The 17,296-nt window shown below is 39.1% G+C and overlaps 1 protein-coding gene across 1 annotated transcript in view; it reads right to left on the bottom strand.

Annotated features, from left to right (window-relative positions):
• Positions 1–13,462, bottom strand: part of LAMB4 (laminin subunit beta 4) — a 104,684-nt gene extending 91,222 nt beyond the window's left edge. The window contains 6 exon segments of the mRNA XM_068549913.1: positions 803–991; positions 2,096–2,169; positions 4,765–4,900; positions 8,001–8,099; positions 8,101–8,159; positions 13,429–13,462. Coding sequence (XP_068406014.1) covers positions 803–991; positions 2,096–2,169; positions 4,765–4,900; positions 8,001–8,099; positions 8,101–8,159; positions 13,429–13,462 — 591 coding nt within the window.
• Between the last annotated feature and the right edge of the window lie 3,834 nt (positions 13,463–17,296).

Below are 17,296 nucleotides of genomic sequence, written 5' to 3'. Positions count from 1 at the left end.
ATTTCTTGTCTGGCCTCTAGTCAATTTTTATTGATTGGGGAAGGCCAAGAACCCTGGTCGGTAACAGGTTCTCATATGAATAAAAATACCAAGAATGAAAATGAAGAAAGGTTGTTAAACAGTCATTCTGGCTCTTTACGCACAAGTGGTCCATGTAGACGGAAGTGCTGATACCATTGGTGGAAGGGCTCCTCTGCTGGGTTGGGGTGGAGTGATAGGGTCACTATTCAGCAAGTCATCGTCAATTTGGATCTGGCGGGGGATTCTGGACCTGCCTTCTGCCACCATTCCTTCTAGTCTACCTGATAAGGTCATATCTCCCAAGTACACTCCTACCCCCTAACCCTCTGCCCATCACCAGCTTTGCTCTGAGGAATTTCCTGGCAGATTCCACCTGGGTAGGGACTTACAGAGCACGAAGCTGAGACAACTAATCCAGGGCTTCCGCCAGCCTCTGTGGTTCCTTTACAAGGGTTAGAAAAAGATGTTCCTTCCTCTGGTGCCCAGGCTGCATTTTAGCCCTTGCTTACCTTCAGCACGGCACTCCTCTACAGGATCATTTCTTATTTATAATTTATCTGAATATAAGATGGTATTTATAATTTATATAAGGTATTTATAATTTATCTGATTATAAGATGAATTCAGGACTCATTTCAATCCAGACACTTCCATTCTGAAACAACCAGCAGCTCAAGTTCTATTTCAGTAGACACTACCTAAATTGTTTTCATCTCAATTAACCACATTAACAAAAATAGGTTTCACTTATGGCAAAGAAATCCAAGAAAGGAAATGCTACCTCGCCACCAGTGGAGGGTTCAATATCCGAATATTTGGAGTCACAAACAAGGTCTCCCACTCCGTGGGCCTGGCCAGATGTGATGTTGGGGAAGGAAGTAGCACAGTCTTTGGCAAAATATCTGAACACTCTCCAGGTGTGTCCATAGTCTGTGGAGCGTTCAACTCACATTGCGGCAGGCCGAAAAGTCTAGGAGAAAAATGAGTTAAACTTGTCATACCTCACAAAAGTTGATTTTATTACCCACTCCAGATTGAATGTTTCCATTTTCAAATTCCATTTTTTAAAACTTTACCTTTAAAAATCTATTCTACCATGAAAACACCGAAATCTCTTTCTAACAAGCGGGCGAGTATTTATGAGCACATGCTTTGCCCCAGAATCGAATTCCACTTTTAAATTGCTTATGGTTCTGTGAATTATTCTTTGAAGAAAGATAGCATACACATTTTTAAAAAAGCCAGTGTAGCAGATATTTTACAGCAATTTGCATGTGGTTTTTCTTTGCCTAGAATGCTTTTCCTCTGGCAAACTCTTACAAATCCTTCAAAATCTATGATGAAGTTTACCGATTCCCCAGAGCCATCTTAGCCATGTCAATGAACCCCCCAGCATTCTAATCATACATCTATTTCTGCACTTGTCACTTGGCATTATAATTTCAAATTTATATATGTATGTGTGTGTATATATATATAAAATATATATATTATATATATATTTGTATCCATGACTAGACTGTGAGCTCTTTGGAGGCAAAGACTGGGTTTTTTTTTTTAATTTTTAAAACATTTAATTTTATATTCCTTTTTAATTACCAAAACCTAGCTCCAGGCTTGACATCAAAATTAGAATTTTGATGAACGATTAAAGAATGACAATAGTACAGGATTTTCTCTGGCATCTAACTAATCTCAGTAAAGAGCCTTTAAATTTTCTTCCTCTTTTGATGACAATTTTTCCCTAAATAATTTCCAGTTCCTGCCCTCTTATGCTGAAAATTATCTTTCTAGTTCTTGTAATCTCTATCAACCCAGGGCTTGGAGGTTTCCCTTTTGCTGTATCTTCCAAGATTTTATTTTATTTTTATTTTTTTGGTTAATCTATGTAAGTTATTAATGAGCAGTGGGGTTTTTTTTTTGTTTTTCATTCAAGAACAGAAACCCAGATGACAAAGCTTCAGTTGGATTTAAACAGCTTTTTGTTCTCTGCAGGGAAGCAAGGAAGCAAAATTGTAGGTATGCCAAGCATTTGGTAAATAGATAAGGGGACAACAAGCCTACACATCTGTACCTTAAAGGTCAGAATAAGGTGACTGAACTGAAATAATGCCTCTAGATCCAGTCTGATGCTGACATGACCAAGACCTAAAGGAAAATCCAGAAAGAAGAAAATCAGTGATTTTGAGAGACCCCTGTTTATCATGCTAACCCCTCATTGTGGCTTGTTTGTAATGAAACCCTTTGAAATCTCATGGCTGGTGATCAACACTCTTGCCTACTCTGTTGGAGTGGTTTCCTAAGCCACCCATGCCCAGGAGAAGGTCCACGTGAGGGTAATACCCGTTTTCCCTTGACTGTGCCCATATCCACCTTTTGGTGGCAATGCACACGGCCACTGTGCGGCAGCGTTACGTACCACCAAGGGAGTTCCCAGACATTCCCTAGAGGTGGAAAGAGAGGGCTCATTTTCTTGACCTCAAATCTTGACTCGACATAAGCTAGCAGGCACAGCATGGCAAACACCCAGACACCCTTTCCTTCCAACAGCTGCAAACAAGCATTTGAACTAGTTGTATTGTCACTTAGCAGAAAACCCACCTCGGATTATTTCCCTGGGACTGAGGGTCTGTGGGCTCCTCTGTGGCCACCAATCATGTCATTGTTCAATGGATGACATAGAAAGACAACCTCATATTGTGCTTGCCCTAAATGAGCTTATATATTATGACGATTCCCACACTCCCTTCTCATGGTCTAGGATCTCCTAAGGGAGATATATTTAGGTGTCCGAAAAGAACAGAGGGATTGTAGCCCAAAGCATCCTGGCCAGGACTTTGCACTGAGATAGCTGCCATCCAGCTCTACCATGGACACAGAGGATCAACCCCAATCCAGATGTGATAGAAGCCACTCTCGAGTGGAACTGTCCAATGGGAATATGAGTCCCATGTGTCATTTAAAATTTTCTAGCGGCCACATGTTAAAGTAAAAAGAAGCAGGAGAAATTATTTATGTTTATTATAAATAAATATAAATAAATAAATATAATAAATAATACTTTATATTTATTATAAATTATAATACATATTATATATAATATATTGAATATTACTTATATATGTCATACATGATATAATATATAATATATTGTATTATCATATATATTATTTATAATGTCATATATGATATATATAATATACTTAATCCAATATATGAAAAATATTCTCATTTCAATATGTAATCAACATTTGAAAAATTAGTAGCGCTTTATTACACATATATTTTTTTCTAAACTCAGTCTTAGAAATCCGGGGTGTTTTTACACTCAGAGTACATCTCACTTTGGTTTTGCCATGTTTTTGCGTGCTCAGGAGCCATGTGTGGAACCACAGTATTGGACAGTCTAGTTCCAGAGAACAGTGGCTGCACCGTGGTGAATTGGGGAGCAGCTTAGCATTCTACAGTGAATGGCTTGGGGAAGGATTTGCTGCCTAGAGAGCAGCCATACTCCAGGCTCTGTGTCAAGGGCTCCTAGCTCTTTCTGGAAAGGACATCTCCTGTCCCCTGTCTAAAGTTCTTGGTTGAGAACCCATCTTCTGTGTAGTCAGCTTTGACCGAAGGGCATTCCTTCTGTAAGGAGACGTGGAACGAATGCTGGACATGTGGGTCAAAGCAGCTGTGAAGTAAAAATGGCCACATCCGTCAATGTGGTAAAAACCACCAACATTCACTAAGGAGAGGCCAATGACAGACCAATCATTAGGATCCAAAATGAACCAGCATTTAATAGACACCAATCATGTCCCTGTCCAATGGGTGACATAGAAAACCAGCCTCGTATGATGCTCGCCCTAAATGATCTTACCTATTATGATTATTCCCACACTCCCCTCTCATGGCCTAGGATCCCCGAAGGGAATTATGTTTAGGCGTCTGAACAGAATAGAGGAACTGTAGCCCAAAGTGCAACATACAGAGATGTGGCAATGGAGTCCTTTTCTGGGTTAAGGGTTCCAGACCAGTGTTGAAGAGGGCCCATCGTTTAATATAGCCCAACCAGCTGCATTAAACACATAAGGCCCAAGACTGGGGTTGGAAACAAGAATTCCCCAATCAGGTCCAAACTTACAGTGGTGTCTAGGAAATAAGGACGGTCAGGGCCAGTGTGAGGTTCAGTATCACAATTATTCATGAACAGGGAAGGGCATCAATCCAGGAAGGAAAGAACTGCAGTGAGTAGCCAACTCTCCTTTCAATTCAATTTTTATATTAAAATTTTTGGCTTACAGTAAGAAATAAAATGTCCTTTCTCTTTTTCCCTTCAGGAGTTGAAAAAGGAAAAAGCACATGGTATTCACTTTCAGACTTCCCCTTCGTTATTATTTCTGTTTACAGCAGTGTGTTTTGTATAAGTCTTAATTTACCAACACCTCGTAACTTCTTTTTTTTTTTTTTTTTAACAAAGAACAAGAAGATGCAGAGCTATGTTCTTTCCCACCACGGAAAAAGTGAAACATTCTGAGTTATGTGCTTAAAAAATACTTCGATTTCTCAAGAGGAAAATAATCTTTCTTAAAATGAAAATTAAATTTTGTTTTTATACAGGGTTTTACATTCTCAGTGGATACTATTCCATTTCAATATAACTCCTTGTTGTGATAGTGCCAAAATCATACAGAGTGAAACATGCCTTACTAAAAATTTGAAGAAATAAAAAACTGGAAAGGAACTTAATCATACCGTTTTCTGATTGCCACCATTTCTTTTCTCCATCTGGTTCAAAACTTGGGATTACATTCTCAGTGGTGTGGCTGTTGGGTTGGGCGTGCGGATCATATGGAAATCTGGAGTCACAGATGAAGCACTTTTGTTCCTCCTGGAAAACACATCATTAAAATTAAAAATAAAGAATCATCATTACTTATTGTTGATATGAATTAAAAACAAGCTGTACTTACTATATTTGTCATTCAGTCTGGCTAAAAATAGAAAGCAGAGGAAGTAACAAGACATCGATTTTTTCCATTAATAGGTGCTTAACTACAAAAACAAACAAAATTAAGATGTGGCCTAGAAATTTTATAAATTTAAACAGTTGGGACAAAAATGCAAATTTATGTAGAACTAATAATTTTTCTCATACAAGGGGCAGAGGAACTGGAGGTTATTTTAAACTATAGAAAAATAATTAGGATATACTATTAAGTTGGAATGACTCTCTTTAGCCAAAAAAAGAATAATTAGGGACTTCCCTGGTGGCACAATGGTTAAGAACCCGCCTGTCAATGCAGGGGACATGGGTTCGAGCTCTGGTCTGGGAAAATCCCACATGCCACGGAGCAACTAAGCCTGTGTCCCACAACTACTGAGCCTGTGCTCTAGAGCCCGCGAACCACAACTACTGAGCCTGTGTGCCACAACTACTGAAGCCCGCAGGCCTAGAGCCTGAGCTCTGCAACAAGAGAGGCCACCGCAATGAGAAGCCCACGCACCGCAATGAAGAGTAGCCCCTGCTCACCGCAACTAGAGAAAGCCCATGTGCAGCAAGGAAGACCCAACGCAGCCAACAATAAATTTAAAAAAATAAAATTCAAATAGCTATATAAAAAAAAAGAATTAGTAAGAAATTAATGAAATAATTGGCCGTTAGTTTATCTGCAACCATCATCCTTTCCCTCTCAGACAGTATTTTTGGCATAAAAGCTTCCAGGGCCAAAATGTTTACATCACACATGTGGATTTTATAAAAGATTTTCATTAAACTCACAACAGAGAGACCCACCCTCTTGTCTTACAGACTAGAAGGTTTTAGTTAATTGGAACTAGTTTTGCTTGGGATGGATTTTCAAAGGTTTTAACAGTCAAGATTGGCCTTCGAGTTTGCTTAATTTAATGCATCCACTTGCAGCTATACTTACTTAAAACTCCTGGGGAAAACTCCCAAGATTTCCAAAGGACTGCCAATGGTCTGCACGGTTGTTCCTGGCTAATATTTGCGGGACTCTGGAGGAGCATTTTTGCAAAGCTTCCAGGAAGCAGGAGCTATTTCTTACAGTCCTCCATATTGGAAATTGCCTACAACAGCAAATGTGCTCTTAGGTATTCAGCGAATGTTTGATTTTATGTTTGACCATGGCTTACAAGGGCCTACACGATCTGACCGGGCCCACCTCTTTTGTTGAACAAATGCATGATGATTTTAATGACTATTTCGGCTACAGTCTGTCAAAGTAAACCAGCCTTTCAAGAGATCTATAAAATCTTTTTAGAATCATGGGCCACCATAAGCCTTATACTTGAAGAAAACCAAAATGCCCTTTGGAAATTAAGGACCGATACAAGCAACATCAGTTCTGCCTATAGGGAGGTTTGCCCCAGATCTGTCCTAAAAGAGTAGCAGGAGCCCTGTGATTCCACTACAAGGTGTCAAGACTTCATTCCAGTAATACTATGAAAATTATTGTGGAAAATGTTTAACTTCAAGGGCCATTTTGATTGTGGGCCTTTTTTTTTTTTTTTTCTGTAAACATTTTAGAAGCACAATCTTTGATGGAAATGGCTACAGAGGATGCTTAGTTGTGGCAACTAGATATGGGAGGTCCGACTTGGGTAGCACTCGGAGTCAATGTTGACTTGAAGATTCGGAAGAGAATGTTTCACTTGATAGCTCTTTGCTAGACAATGGATGAAAAAAACTTATCCTACATGCCAGGCAAATGTTTACGTAACTAGTACTTGTGGTCCCACCTGCAATACTTTGTCAGCAGAAGATATTTTGAGATTTTTTTTCCAGTTTGAAGATGAAGATTTCTGTGATTACCTAGACCAAAGAAGCTCTGCAGTTTGATTTACTTCTATTTTTGGTGTAACTTTGCAATATAGGAAAATCGATTTCTAATTATCATCAGAGTATATTGGCTCATGACAACTTAAGCAAATGCCAATAGTAGAAGGACAAGAGGGGTGATGCCAGTGTTGGAAAGTTTCTAGTATTAAAGTTGGGAACCACTTCTTTGTCCAGAGGACCTGGACTTCAGGAAGTTACCTGAAGGGCCTTCCATCCCACCTGACCTAAAATTGAGCAAAACTATAGTGTCATTTCCTTGCACATGTAGAGGATTTGCTTTCGTATACAAGTACTTCCCAAACTTAGACCAGGGCTCAACATTCAGGTATTGTCTCCACTTATTTATAATCATCTTCTTTTTACTAGAAACCAATGAGAATACAAAGCCTTTCCCAGAGCCTCCGGGAGTTGCCTTAAACGAACAATACATGGAAAAGCCTGGGCCACTAACATTAGGCTTACATCCAACTTCCTTCCTGAACATCCTCTCAGTTAAGGGGTTGACGTAATTGCCTTGGGCTTTTCAGCAGGTATGATACTCAGATGACCTTGGATGCTTGTTTCAGAGCACAGGGAAGAAAAAAAAAAGCAACTGGTCCTTTCATAAAACTGGTCTTTAAGAAAAAAAGGCACAAAAATATGTTCACATCGGGATTTGACAGTCTCTAGACAAGACAATTTCCAAGTAGCATGGAATTGTAGACAATTCCAAGTCTGCCCCAGCTCCATCTCTACCTGAAGCAGGGCAGTGAGAACTCATGTTCAGCATAATAGCCTTGCGGCCCTGAGGGATCTTCCATCTTCACCCAACTAGTCAATTAAGTCCACTCCATGAGAGTCACTAAGGCAGCCAAGCAGAACAGTATATTGTACAGTATTCCCTTCAAAGACTGAATCGAAAAAGGCTTTTCTGTCTAACTCTAAAGGTAACAAGAAATGGATGAAGCCCATTTTCCTTTTTCTCTAATCAGGGAGGGTTTCCCGGATGTTGAATTGAATCACTTGTGTCTCTGATGATTGGGAAAGCGTGCTGTCTCCTTTTTACGGTTGTCTCGACGGCCCTAGATGTACTTGGAAAAATCTACATCATTGACTAAATCATGTCCCAACAAGTAAAGAATCAACCCACCTTAAGGTAGCTGAGGATGCAGTATTTCTGAGCCCCGCCGAGCCCGCAAGTAGAAGCAGAGAGCTGCGTGCTGCGACCCACCAGTAGATTGCCGGTGGGGGGTGGGGCGACAGGTACCTCTGTTGCATTCATCTTGAGCTTCCATGTAACTGAGCAACCCTTGATCATGACAAACAGGACAGAGGAGGCAGTCTAAGGGTAGCAGAAGGCTTAGAGAAGCAACTGGTTAAGTGGGAGAGTTAACAGTCCGTGTATTTTTAATACTAGTTCTGTGATTATTAAGATCCTGGTGGTGGATGCTGTTGGCACCCTCAGCCTGATGGAAATCTCTTAGCCTGGGAGGTTATGACATCTGTGCTCATGTCCCCACCTGGCCCAGCTGGTAGCCAGTGACTGATGGATACATATTTCCCAGTCATTGCCTCAGGCTGGGATCCACTCTGTGGTGCAATTTATGCTCAGAAGTTCTCCTGGGAGGAGGTTGAAGCCAGACTCCTGATGGGACCCCATCCTGCCTCCACCCCCCTCACTCTCCCTCCTCAGAGCACTCCCTCAATAAATCACTTGCACACAAATCCTTGTCTCAGGCTCTGCTTCTGGGAGACCTGATCTGAGACAGCCTCCATTCACTGGGAATTCTCTACGTGTCATTTTAGGGCAAATAACAAAGACGAATGCATAGACATGAGGAAGGAGAATCCTAATCCTGCCTCTTATACCTGTTGTTCAAACATGGAGAAAATCAACTGGAGAATTTAAGAATTCCTTGGGAAATAACTTTCTCTTAAAATATATAAATTCAACTGACCCCTTTATAACCTGAATTGCTGGGTTCAGATACACCATGGACCAAATCATACCCCTTTGGGATAAAGGATGGGACAGGTGGGAGTTTCAGCCTGTATAGTACACTTAGCCATTGGTACCTGCTGTCCAACAGATCTGTCATGAAGGTTTCGGTCACAGGTGAGCTAGAGCATTAAAGGGCAGCTCTATCTCAACTGTCACCTCAGTTCTTTACTTTTCACGTGTAGCCTCTGAGATAGTATCTTTAAATCTTGGTTTAAAAATGATTTTTAAAGTTCTGTTTGTTTTAAAATGTTAAATTCTGAGTTAAGATAACTGTTAAATCTTTATATGTGAATGTGGGGTGGGCACGGTAATCCAAACTATTTCCTGCCTGTGTGGATTGTCTGCAGGGTTTACTCCATTATGTTAAAGTTACACACTTGAATTGACAACAAGTGCATGATCAGTAAAAAGAAAAATTGGTAAACTGGACCTCATCAAAATTAAAAACTTTGTGAAGAGGTAAAAAGGCAAGCTACAGACTGGGAGAATATAATTACGAATCACATATCTGACAACGCTCTTGATCTAGAATATATAAAGGGCTCTCAAAACTCAACATTAAAAAACCAATCCAAGTAGAAAATGGCAAGAAGCATGAATAGACATTTCACTGTAGGAGATAGACAGATAGCAAGTAAGCACCTGAGAAGATGTTCAACATCATTAGCCATTAGGGAGACGCAAATCAAAACCACAATAGCACTACATACCTATCAGAATGGCTAAATAAAAAATAGTAATAACTCCAGCTGCTGGAGAGGATGTGGAAAACTGGATTACTCATACACTGCTGGTAGGAATGTAAAATGGAACAGCCACTCTGGGAAAAAGTATGGTAGTTTCTTATAAAGCTAAGCATGTGCTTATCATACAACCTAGCAATTACACTCTTAGGTAATTATCCCAGAGAAATTAAAGTATCTATTCACAAAAATCTGTATAGCATCTTTATAATGGCCCCAAACTGGAAACAATCCAGATGTCCTTCAATGGGTGAATGGTTAAGTAAAATGTGGTCTATCCATACCATGGGATAGTACTCAGCAATAAAAAGGAGGGAGTCGTTGATACATGCAACACTATGGATGGATCTTCAAGGAATGATGCTGAGTAAACAATGCCAATCTTAAAAGGTTATGTACTACATAATTCCATTTCTTGAATGACACAATTATAGAGCTGGAAAACAGATTCATGGGGGCCAGGGGTGAGGGAGGCTGGGAGGGGGAGAGGTGGGTGTGGATATAAAAGAGTATTACTAGGGATCCTGGAGGTGATGGAACTGTTCCGTATCTTAACTGTGGTATGGTCTCATGAATCTATACACATGATAAAATTGCATAGAATTAAATACACACACACACAAACACACAAACAAGAGCATGTAAAACTGCAGAAATCTGAATAAGGGTAATGGATTATTTCAATGTCAGTTTCCTGGCTGTAATATTGTATTGTAGTTACACAAGATGCTACCATTGGGGGAAATTGGGGGAAATGGGATCTCTCTGTATTATTTCTTACAACTGCATGAGAACTTGCAATGACCTCAAAACAAAAAATTTAAAAAAAAAAACAAAAAACCAAACAACTCTCTCCCCCTTCAAAATCACCCCATCAGCCTCTGGATGGTGAATCATGTAAATCCCACACTCTAAAATAATACACACAGGACAGGTTCCAACTTTTCCCTTGAGACATGAAAGTGTATGCCAAGTTCTGATTTCAGCAAACAGGGGTGGGAGGGATGGGCCTAAAAGGAAAAATAATTACCATACTGTGGAATAAGCTTGGTTTCTCCTCAGTTTTTTCTAATGGTAAAAATATAAAGAATCTTCTTCATGGACTTGTTTTGGATTTAATGGATTGCTTTCCTTCAAGCTGGCCTCCAAAAATACAGCCTATTGAAAAATAATGTTCTTTCTCTTGTGTACACATTTCCCACATCTATTCTGTTAATATGGTCATTTTGTGATTATTATTAGGTGTTAAACATATATAGATCACGGTTCTATAGCTAAGAATATGATCCATAATGTCTCCTTCCCCACAGGTTACCAAAAGTCAGTTTGAATGGGGAATTTTCCACCTTCCATCTCATTGCAAAGATTATTATACTAAAACAGAGCACAATATTTCTTTCTCTTTCTTTGAGATGTGGTTAGGCCCCTGACACACTTTATTTCATTATATAATAGATGATCCTAGCTTGGTTAACCTGGATGTTTCTTTTTATTCACCCAACAATCCAAATCCAGATCTCCTTTTATTTCCTAGAATTGGCATCTAGGATAAATAACTAACCTAAAGTTTGGACTTCAATAGACAGAGGCTTTTTCAAAAAGGGCAGGTATAAAATCTCTGCTAATGCTACGTGTGGATTAGCTAAGATTCCCCTTCCAGGGCTTTATTCTTTTAGACAAGTTCCATCCTGAATTCTTTTATTGGAATTGTTGCCTTAGAGATTGAACATGTTTTTAGAAACTGACTTGGCCAAACATGTTTTAATCAAACATGTACTTTACAGAAATAAAAGTATTCCAGGACTTTGGGAAATTGAACTATTATTCATGTAATATTCTACCAGCAAATATGAACTTCTGGTCTAAAATTCTTGGCAGAAAGTGGCGAAAAACATTAAGTAGTTAAACCTTCATGCCTGAACGTAGATAGACGTAGCAATATCCTTCCTGGATTAAAGCTTTCAACTGCTGAGTTATTACATGAGCAATAGGTTGGAATTGATTTCGAGAATAATGTTTCTGTCTTTAGAAAATCAATGTATTGCTCAAAAATGACATAAAACTTGGCGATAGGATCTTATTAAAAACGAATTTAGGAAAGCTGGTCATTTAAAGAAAATATACAGTAAATTTTCGGTAAAGTCAGTCATTTTATAGATACAACCATTATTATATGATCTCTCAGTAATTTTGGATATTGTTATAATTTTCTTAAACACATGTGATGTTTTCATCTAGTTTAGATTTCACTTCAGAGTTTAGAGGCTATAAACACACACAACCATTTATGTACTCACACACATTATTTACTATGAGTGAGCAAACGTGCAAAGGATGCACGTTGGATAAGATTTGCACTTTGTATACAGTTCCCCAAACCTGGGGCCAATTTTATGATCCTTTCTCTTTACCTTCCTTAGTTAGAATACAAGACAGAGGGTTTAAATAGGTTTCAGTATTTATATAAATGCCTATGGTCGAACTATAAACCAGAAAATGCCCATGCAGCTGAGGTGGGTCTAACCTGGTTGGTAGTTTGACGACAGGCTACCTTAGAGATTTGGGTTAGAGCAGGTCAAGCTTAGGTTTAGAAACCTAGGATCTGTTGCAGGAAGGCCTTTTCCGCCCAAGCTAATTTAGTTTTGAAGGTTTTCCCTCCAGAGAGAAGGGTCTCCTGATTGAGGAGGACTCACTGAGGCTCTGTGGTGTGGTTTAGAACTTTGGCAAGGTGTAAGTTATCCTACGGAGAGGCCGGGAAAAGATGCCATGATTGGTTGCTTCTGATTCTGAATACTGTTTTAGTCCCAAAGAGAACATCCAAAGAAGATATAGATGGGGACTTCACTGGCCGTCCTGTGGTCGGGACTCCACGCTTCCAATTCAGGGGGTGCGGGTTCGATCCCTGGTCAGGGAACTAAGATCCCGCATGCTGTAGAGCGTGGCCAAAACAAACAAACAAAAAACAAAGCAGATGTAGACAAGACCAACTCTTCTCTGACTCTTTGAGACCAGATCTAAGCTTCCTAGTCCTGGGGGGAAAGCGCAGTACAGTGAGTCTCCACTTCCACTGGCTGGCTTGTGGCTTGCCTCTGAGGCAGAAATTTTTCAACAAAGAACAAATGAGCCTTTACCATCTAGAGCTGTTCTTCTTTGCTCCATGACCAGCCAAGCTAACTGAGAATTTGCCTCAGGGTTTGGGAGTTGCCAAATTAAAAGAGGAGATTCTTAAAGTCTACTGCCATGAAGAAATTCAGCAGGAATATTTGAAGAGAAGGTTCTAAGCAATTTAGTTAGTACTCACCCAAAGCAGGGCTGTTATAGATACAGAAAAGCAGGATCAAAGAGAGTAATTGTTGGAAACATCTTCTCTATGACTAATGTAAATGATTCTCAGCTTATTAAAGACAGCCCGGTCATGGAGAATTTGGCCTTTTAGTTCTGAGCTGCAGCTTACTCAGAAGATGGAATTTTGCCTATAAATTCTTTATGAGACCTCATCACTGGGATAAGTGCTACATTCAAAGCAGAGCTATTTTTAAAAATTAAAATGCATTGTATGTGTAAATTAAGAATCTGAAAGTAGTTTGCTTTTTTTAGTGTCTTATTTATCTGCTGCTGCTAATACTCCATTAAAGAGTGACAGAAATAGCTATGGGTGGATAATGGCCATGTTTGAATGGAACTTTCTAGTTGTTGACACAATTATACAACAGAAGAGCCATGCGAATATGTGTTAGTATAGAAAAAAGAGGTGGATATGTTTAAAACCTATCTCCACTAAATATTTTAGAACAACTCAATACAAGCAGAAAATGTATTTTGATAATACTCACCAAGGTGCAAAACACAGGTCAGTTGAAATTGCATTCCTTGCAAGGATTCTTCAATATATGCAAATCAATCTACGTGACACAGCATATTAAGAAACTGAAGGAGAAAAACCAGGTGATCATCTCAATAGATGCAGAGAAAGCTTTCAACAAAATTCAACACCCATTTATGATAAAAACCCTCCAGAAAGTAGGCATAGAGGGAACTTTCCTCAACATAATAAAGGCCACATATGACAAACCCACAGCCAACATCATCCTCAATGGTGAAAAACTGAAACCATTTCCACTAAGATCAGGAACAAGACAAGGTTGCCCACTCTCACCACTATTATTCAACATAGTTTTGGAAGTTTTAGCCACAGCAATCAGAGAAGAAAAAGAAATAAAAGGAATCCAAATCAGAAAAGAAGAAGTAAGCTGTCACTGTTTGCAGACGACATGATACTATACGTAGAGAATCCCAAAGATGCTACCAGAAAACTACTAGAGCTAATCAATGAATTTGGTAAAGTAGCAGGATACAATATTAACACACAGAAATCTCTTGCATTCCTATACACTAATGATGAAAAATGTGAAAGTGAAATTGAGAAAACACTCCCATTTACCATTGCAACAAAAAGAATAAAATACCTAGTAATAAACCTACCTAAGGAGACAAAAGACCCGTATGCAGAAAATTATAAGACACTGATGAAAGAATTTAAAGATGATACAAATAGATGGAGAGATTATACCATGTTCTTGGAAGAATCAACATTGTGAAAATGACTCTACTACCCAAAGTAATCTACAGATTCAATGCAATCCCTATCAAACTACCAATGGCATTTTTCACAGAACTAGAACAAAAAATTTCACAATTTGTATGAAAACACAGAAGACCCCGAATAGCCAAAGCAATCTTGAGAAAGAAAAACAGAGCTGGAGGAATCAGGCTCCCTGACTTCAGACTATACTACAAATCTACAGTAATCAAGACAGTATGGTACTGGCACAAAAACAGAAATATAGATCAATGGAACAGGAGAGGAAGCTCAGAGATAAACCCACACACATATGGTCACCTTATCTTTGATAAAGGAGGCAAGAATATACAATGGAGAAAAGACAGTCTCTTCAATAAGTGGTGCTGGGAAAACTGGACAGCTACATGTAAAAGAATGAAATTAGAACACTCCCTAACACCATACATAAAAATAAACTCAGAATGGATTAAAGACCTAAATGTAAGGCCAGACACTATAAAACTCTTAGAGGAAAACATAGGCAGAACACTCTATGACATACATCACAGCAAGATCCTTTTTGACCCACCTCCTAGAGAAATGGAAATAAAAACAAAAATAAACAAATGGGACCTAATGAAACTTAAAAGCTTTTGCACAGCAAAGGAAACCATAAACAGGACGAAAAGACAACCCTCAGAATGGGAGAAAATATTTGCAAATGAAGCAACTGACAAAGGATTAATCTCCAAAATTTACAAGCAGCTCATGCAGCTCAATATCAGAAAACAAACAACCCAATCCAAAAATGGGCAGAAGACCTAAATAGACATTTCTCCAAAGAAGATATACAGATTGCCAACAAACACATGAAAGAATGCTCAACATCATTCATCATTAGAGAAATGCAAATCAAAACTACAATGAGATATCATCTCACACCGGTCAGAATGGCCATCATCAAAAAATCTACAAACAATAAATGCTGGAGAGGGTGTGGAGAAAAGGGAACCCTCTTGCTCTGTTGGTGGGAATGTAAATTGATACAGCCACTATGGAGAACAGTATGGAGATTCCTTAAAAAACTAAAAATAGAACTACCATATGACCCAGCAATCCCACTACTGGGCATATACCCTGAGAAAACCATAAATCAAAAAAAGTCATGTACCACAATGTTCATTGCAGCTCTATTTACAATAGCCAGGACATGGAAGCAACCTAAGTGTCCACTGACAGATGCATGGATAAAGAAGATGTGGCACATATATACAATGGAATATTAGTCAAACATAAAAAGAAATGAAATTGAGTTATTTGTAGTGAGGTGGATGGACCTAGAGTCTGTCCTACAGAGTGAAGTAAGTCAGAAAGAGAAAAACAAATACCATATGCTAACACATATATAGGGAATCCAAAATTTTAAAAAAAAAAGGTCATGAAGAACCTATGGGCAAGACGGGAAGAAAGATGCAGACCTACTAGAGAATGGACTGGAGGACACAGGGAGGGGGAAGGGTAAGCTGTGACAAAGTGAGAGAGTGGCATGGACATATATACACTACCAAATGTAAAATAGATAGCTAGTGGGAAGCAGTCGCATAGTATAGGGAGATCAGCTCGGTGCTTTGTGACCAGCTAGAAGGGTGGGATAGGGAGGGTGCCTCGGAGGGAGGGAGACTCAAGAGGGAAGAGATATGGGGATATATGTATATGTATAACTGATTCACTTTGTTATAAAGCAGAAACTAACACACCAGTGTAAAGCAATTATGCTCCAATAAAAATGTTAAAAATAAAAAGGTCACATGACAATGACAGGGTTCAAGGTTCTAAATTCCAAAAAAAAAAAAAAAGAACCTAGGGGCAAGATGGGAATAAAGACGCAGACCTACTAGAGAATGGACTTGAGGACATGGGGAGGGGGAAGGTAAGCTGGGATGAAGTGAGAGAGTGGCATGGACATATATACACCACCAAATATAAAATAGATAACTAGTGGGAAGCAGCCACATAGCACAGGGAGATCAGCTCAGTGCTTTGTGTCTACCTAGAGGGGTGGGATAGGGAGGGTGGGAAGTAGATGCAAGAGGGAGGAGATATGGAGATATATGTTTATGTATAGCTGATTCACTTCGTTATAAAGCAGAAACTAACACAGCATTGTAAAGCAATTATACTCCAATAAAGATGGTAAAAAAAAAAAAAAAAGAAGAAAAGCTTGTTAAACTCAAAAGCTTTCGCACAGCAAAGGAAACCATAAACAAAACAAAAAAGACAACCCACAGATTGGGAGAAAATATTCACAGATGATGTGACTGACAAGGGACTAGTCTCCAAAATTTACCAACAGCTCATGAGGCTTAATATCATCAAAACAAACAACCCAATCAAAAAATGGGCAGAAGACCTAAATAGACGTTTCTCCAAAGAAGACATACAGATGGGCAAGAGGCACATGAAGAGATGTTCAACATTGCTAATTATTAGAGAAATGCAAATCAAAACTACAATGAGGTATCACCTGACACCAGTCAGAGTGGCCATCATCAAAAATCCACAAACAATAAATGCTGGAGAGGGTGTGGAGAGAAGGGAACCCTCCTGCACTGTTGGTGGGAATGTAAACTGATGCAGCCACTATGGAGAACAGTATGGAGGTTCCTTAAAAAACTAAAAATAGAGCTACCATCTGATCCAGCAATCCCACTCCTGGGCATATACCCTGAGAAAAACATGGTCCAAAACGATACTTGCACCCCAGTGTTCATTGCAGCACTGTTTAAAATAGCCAAGACCTGGAAGCAACCTAAATGTCCATCAACAGAGGAATGGATAAAGAAGATGTGGTACATATATACAATGGAATATTGCTCAGCCATTAAAAAGAATGAAATAATGCCATTTGCAGCAACATGGATGGATCTACAGATTGTCATACAGAGTGAAGTAAGTCAGGCAGAGAAAGTGAAATATTGTATGATATCCCTTATATACAGAATCTTAAAAGAAATGATACAAATGAACTTATTTACAAAACAGAAACAGACTCACAGACTTATAGAATGAACTTATGGTTACCGGGGGGAAGGATGGGGGGAAGGGATAGTCAGGGAGTTTGGGATTGACATGTACACACT

Source organism: Eschrichtius robustus, chromosome 8 (genome assembly GCF_028021215.1).
Source record: "Eschrichtius robustus isolate mEscRob2 chromosome 8, mEscRob2.pri, whole genome shotgun sequence".
NCBI classification, from domain to species: domain Eukaryota; kingdom Metazoa; phylum Chordata; class Mammalia; order Artiodactyla; family Eschrichtiidae; genus Eschrichtius; species Eschrichtius robustus.
This window is presented reverse-complemented; position numbering and strand designations above follow the sequence as displayed.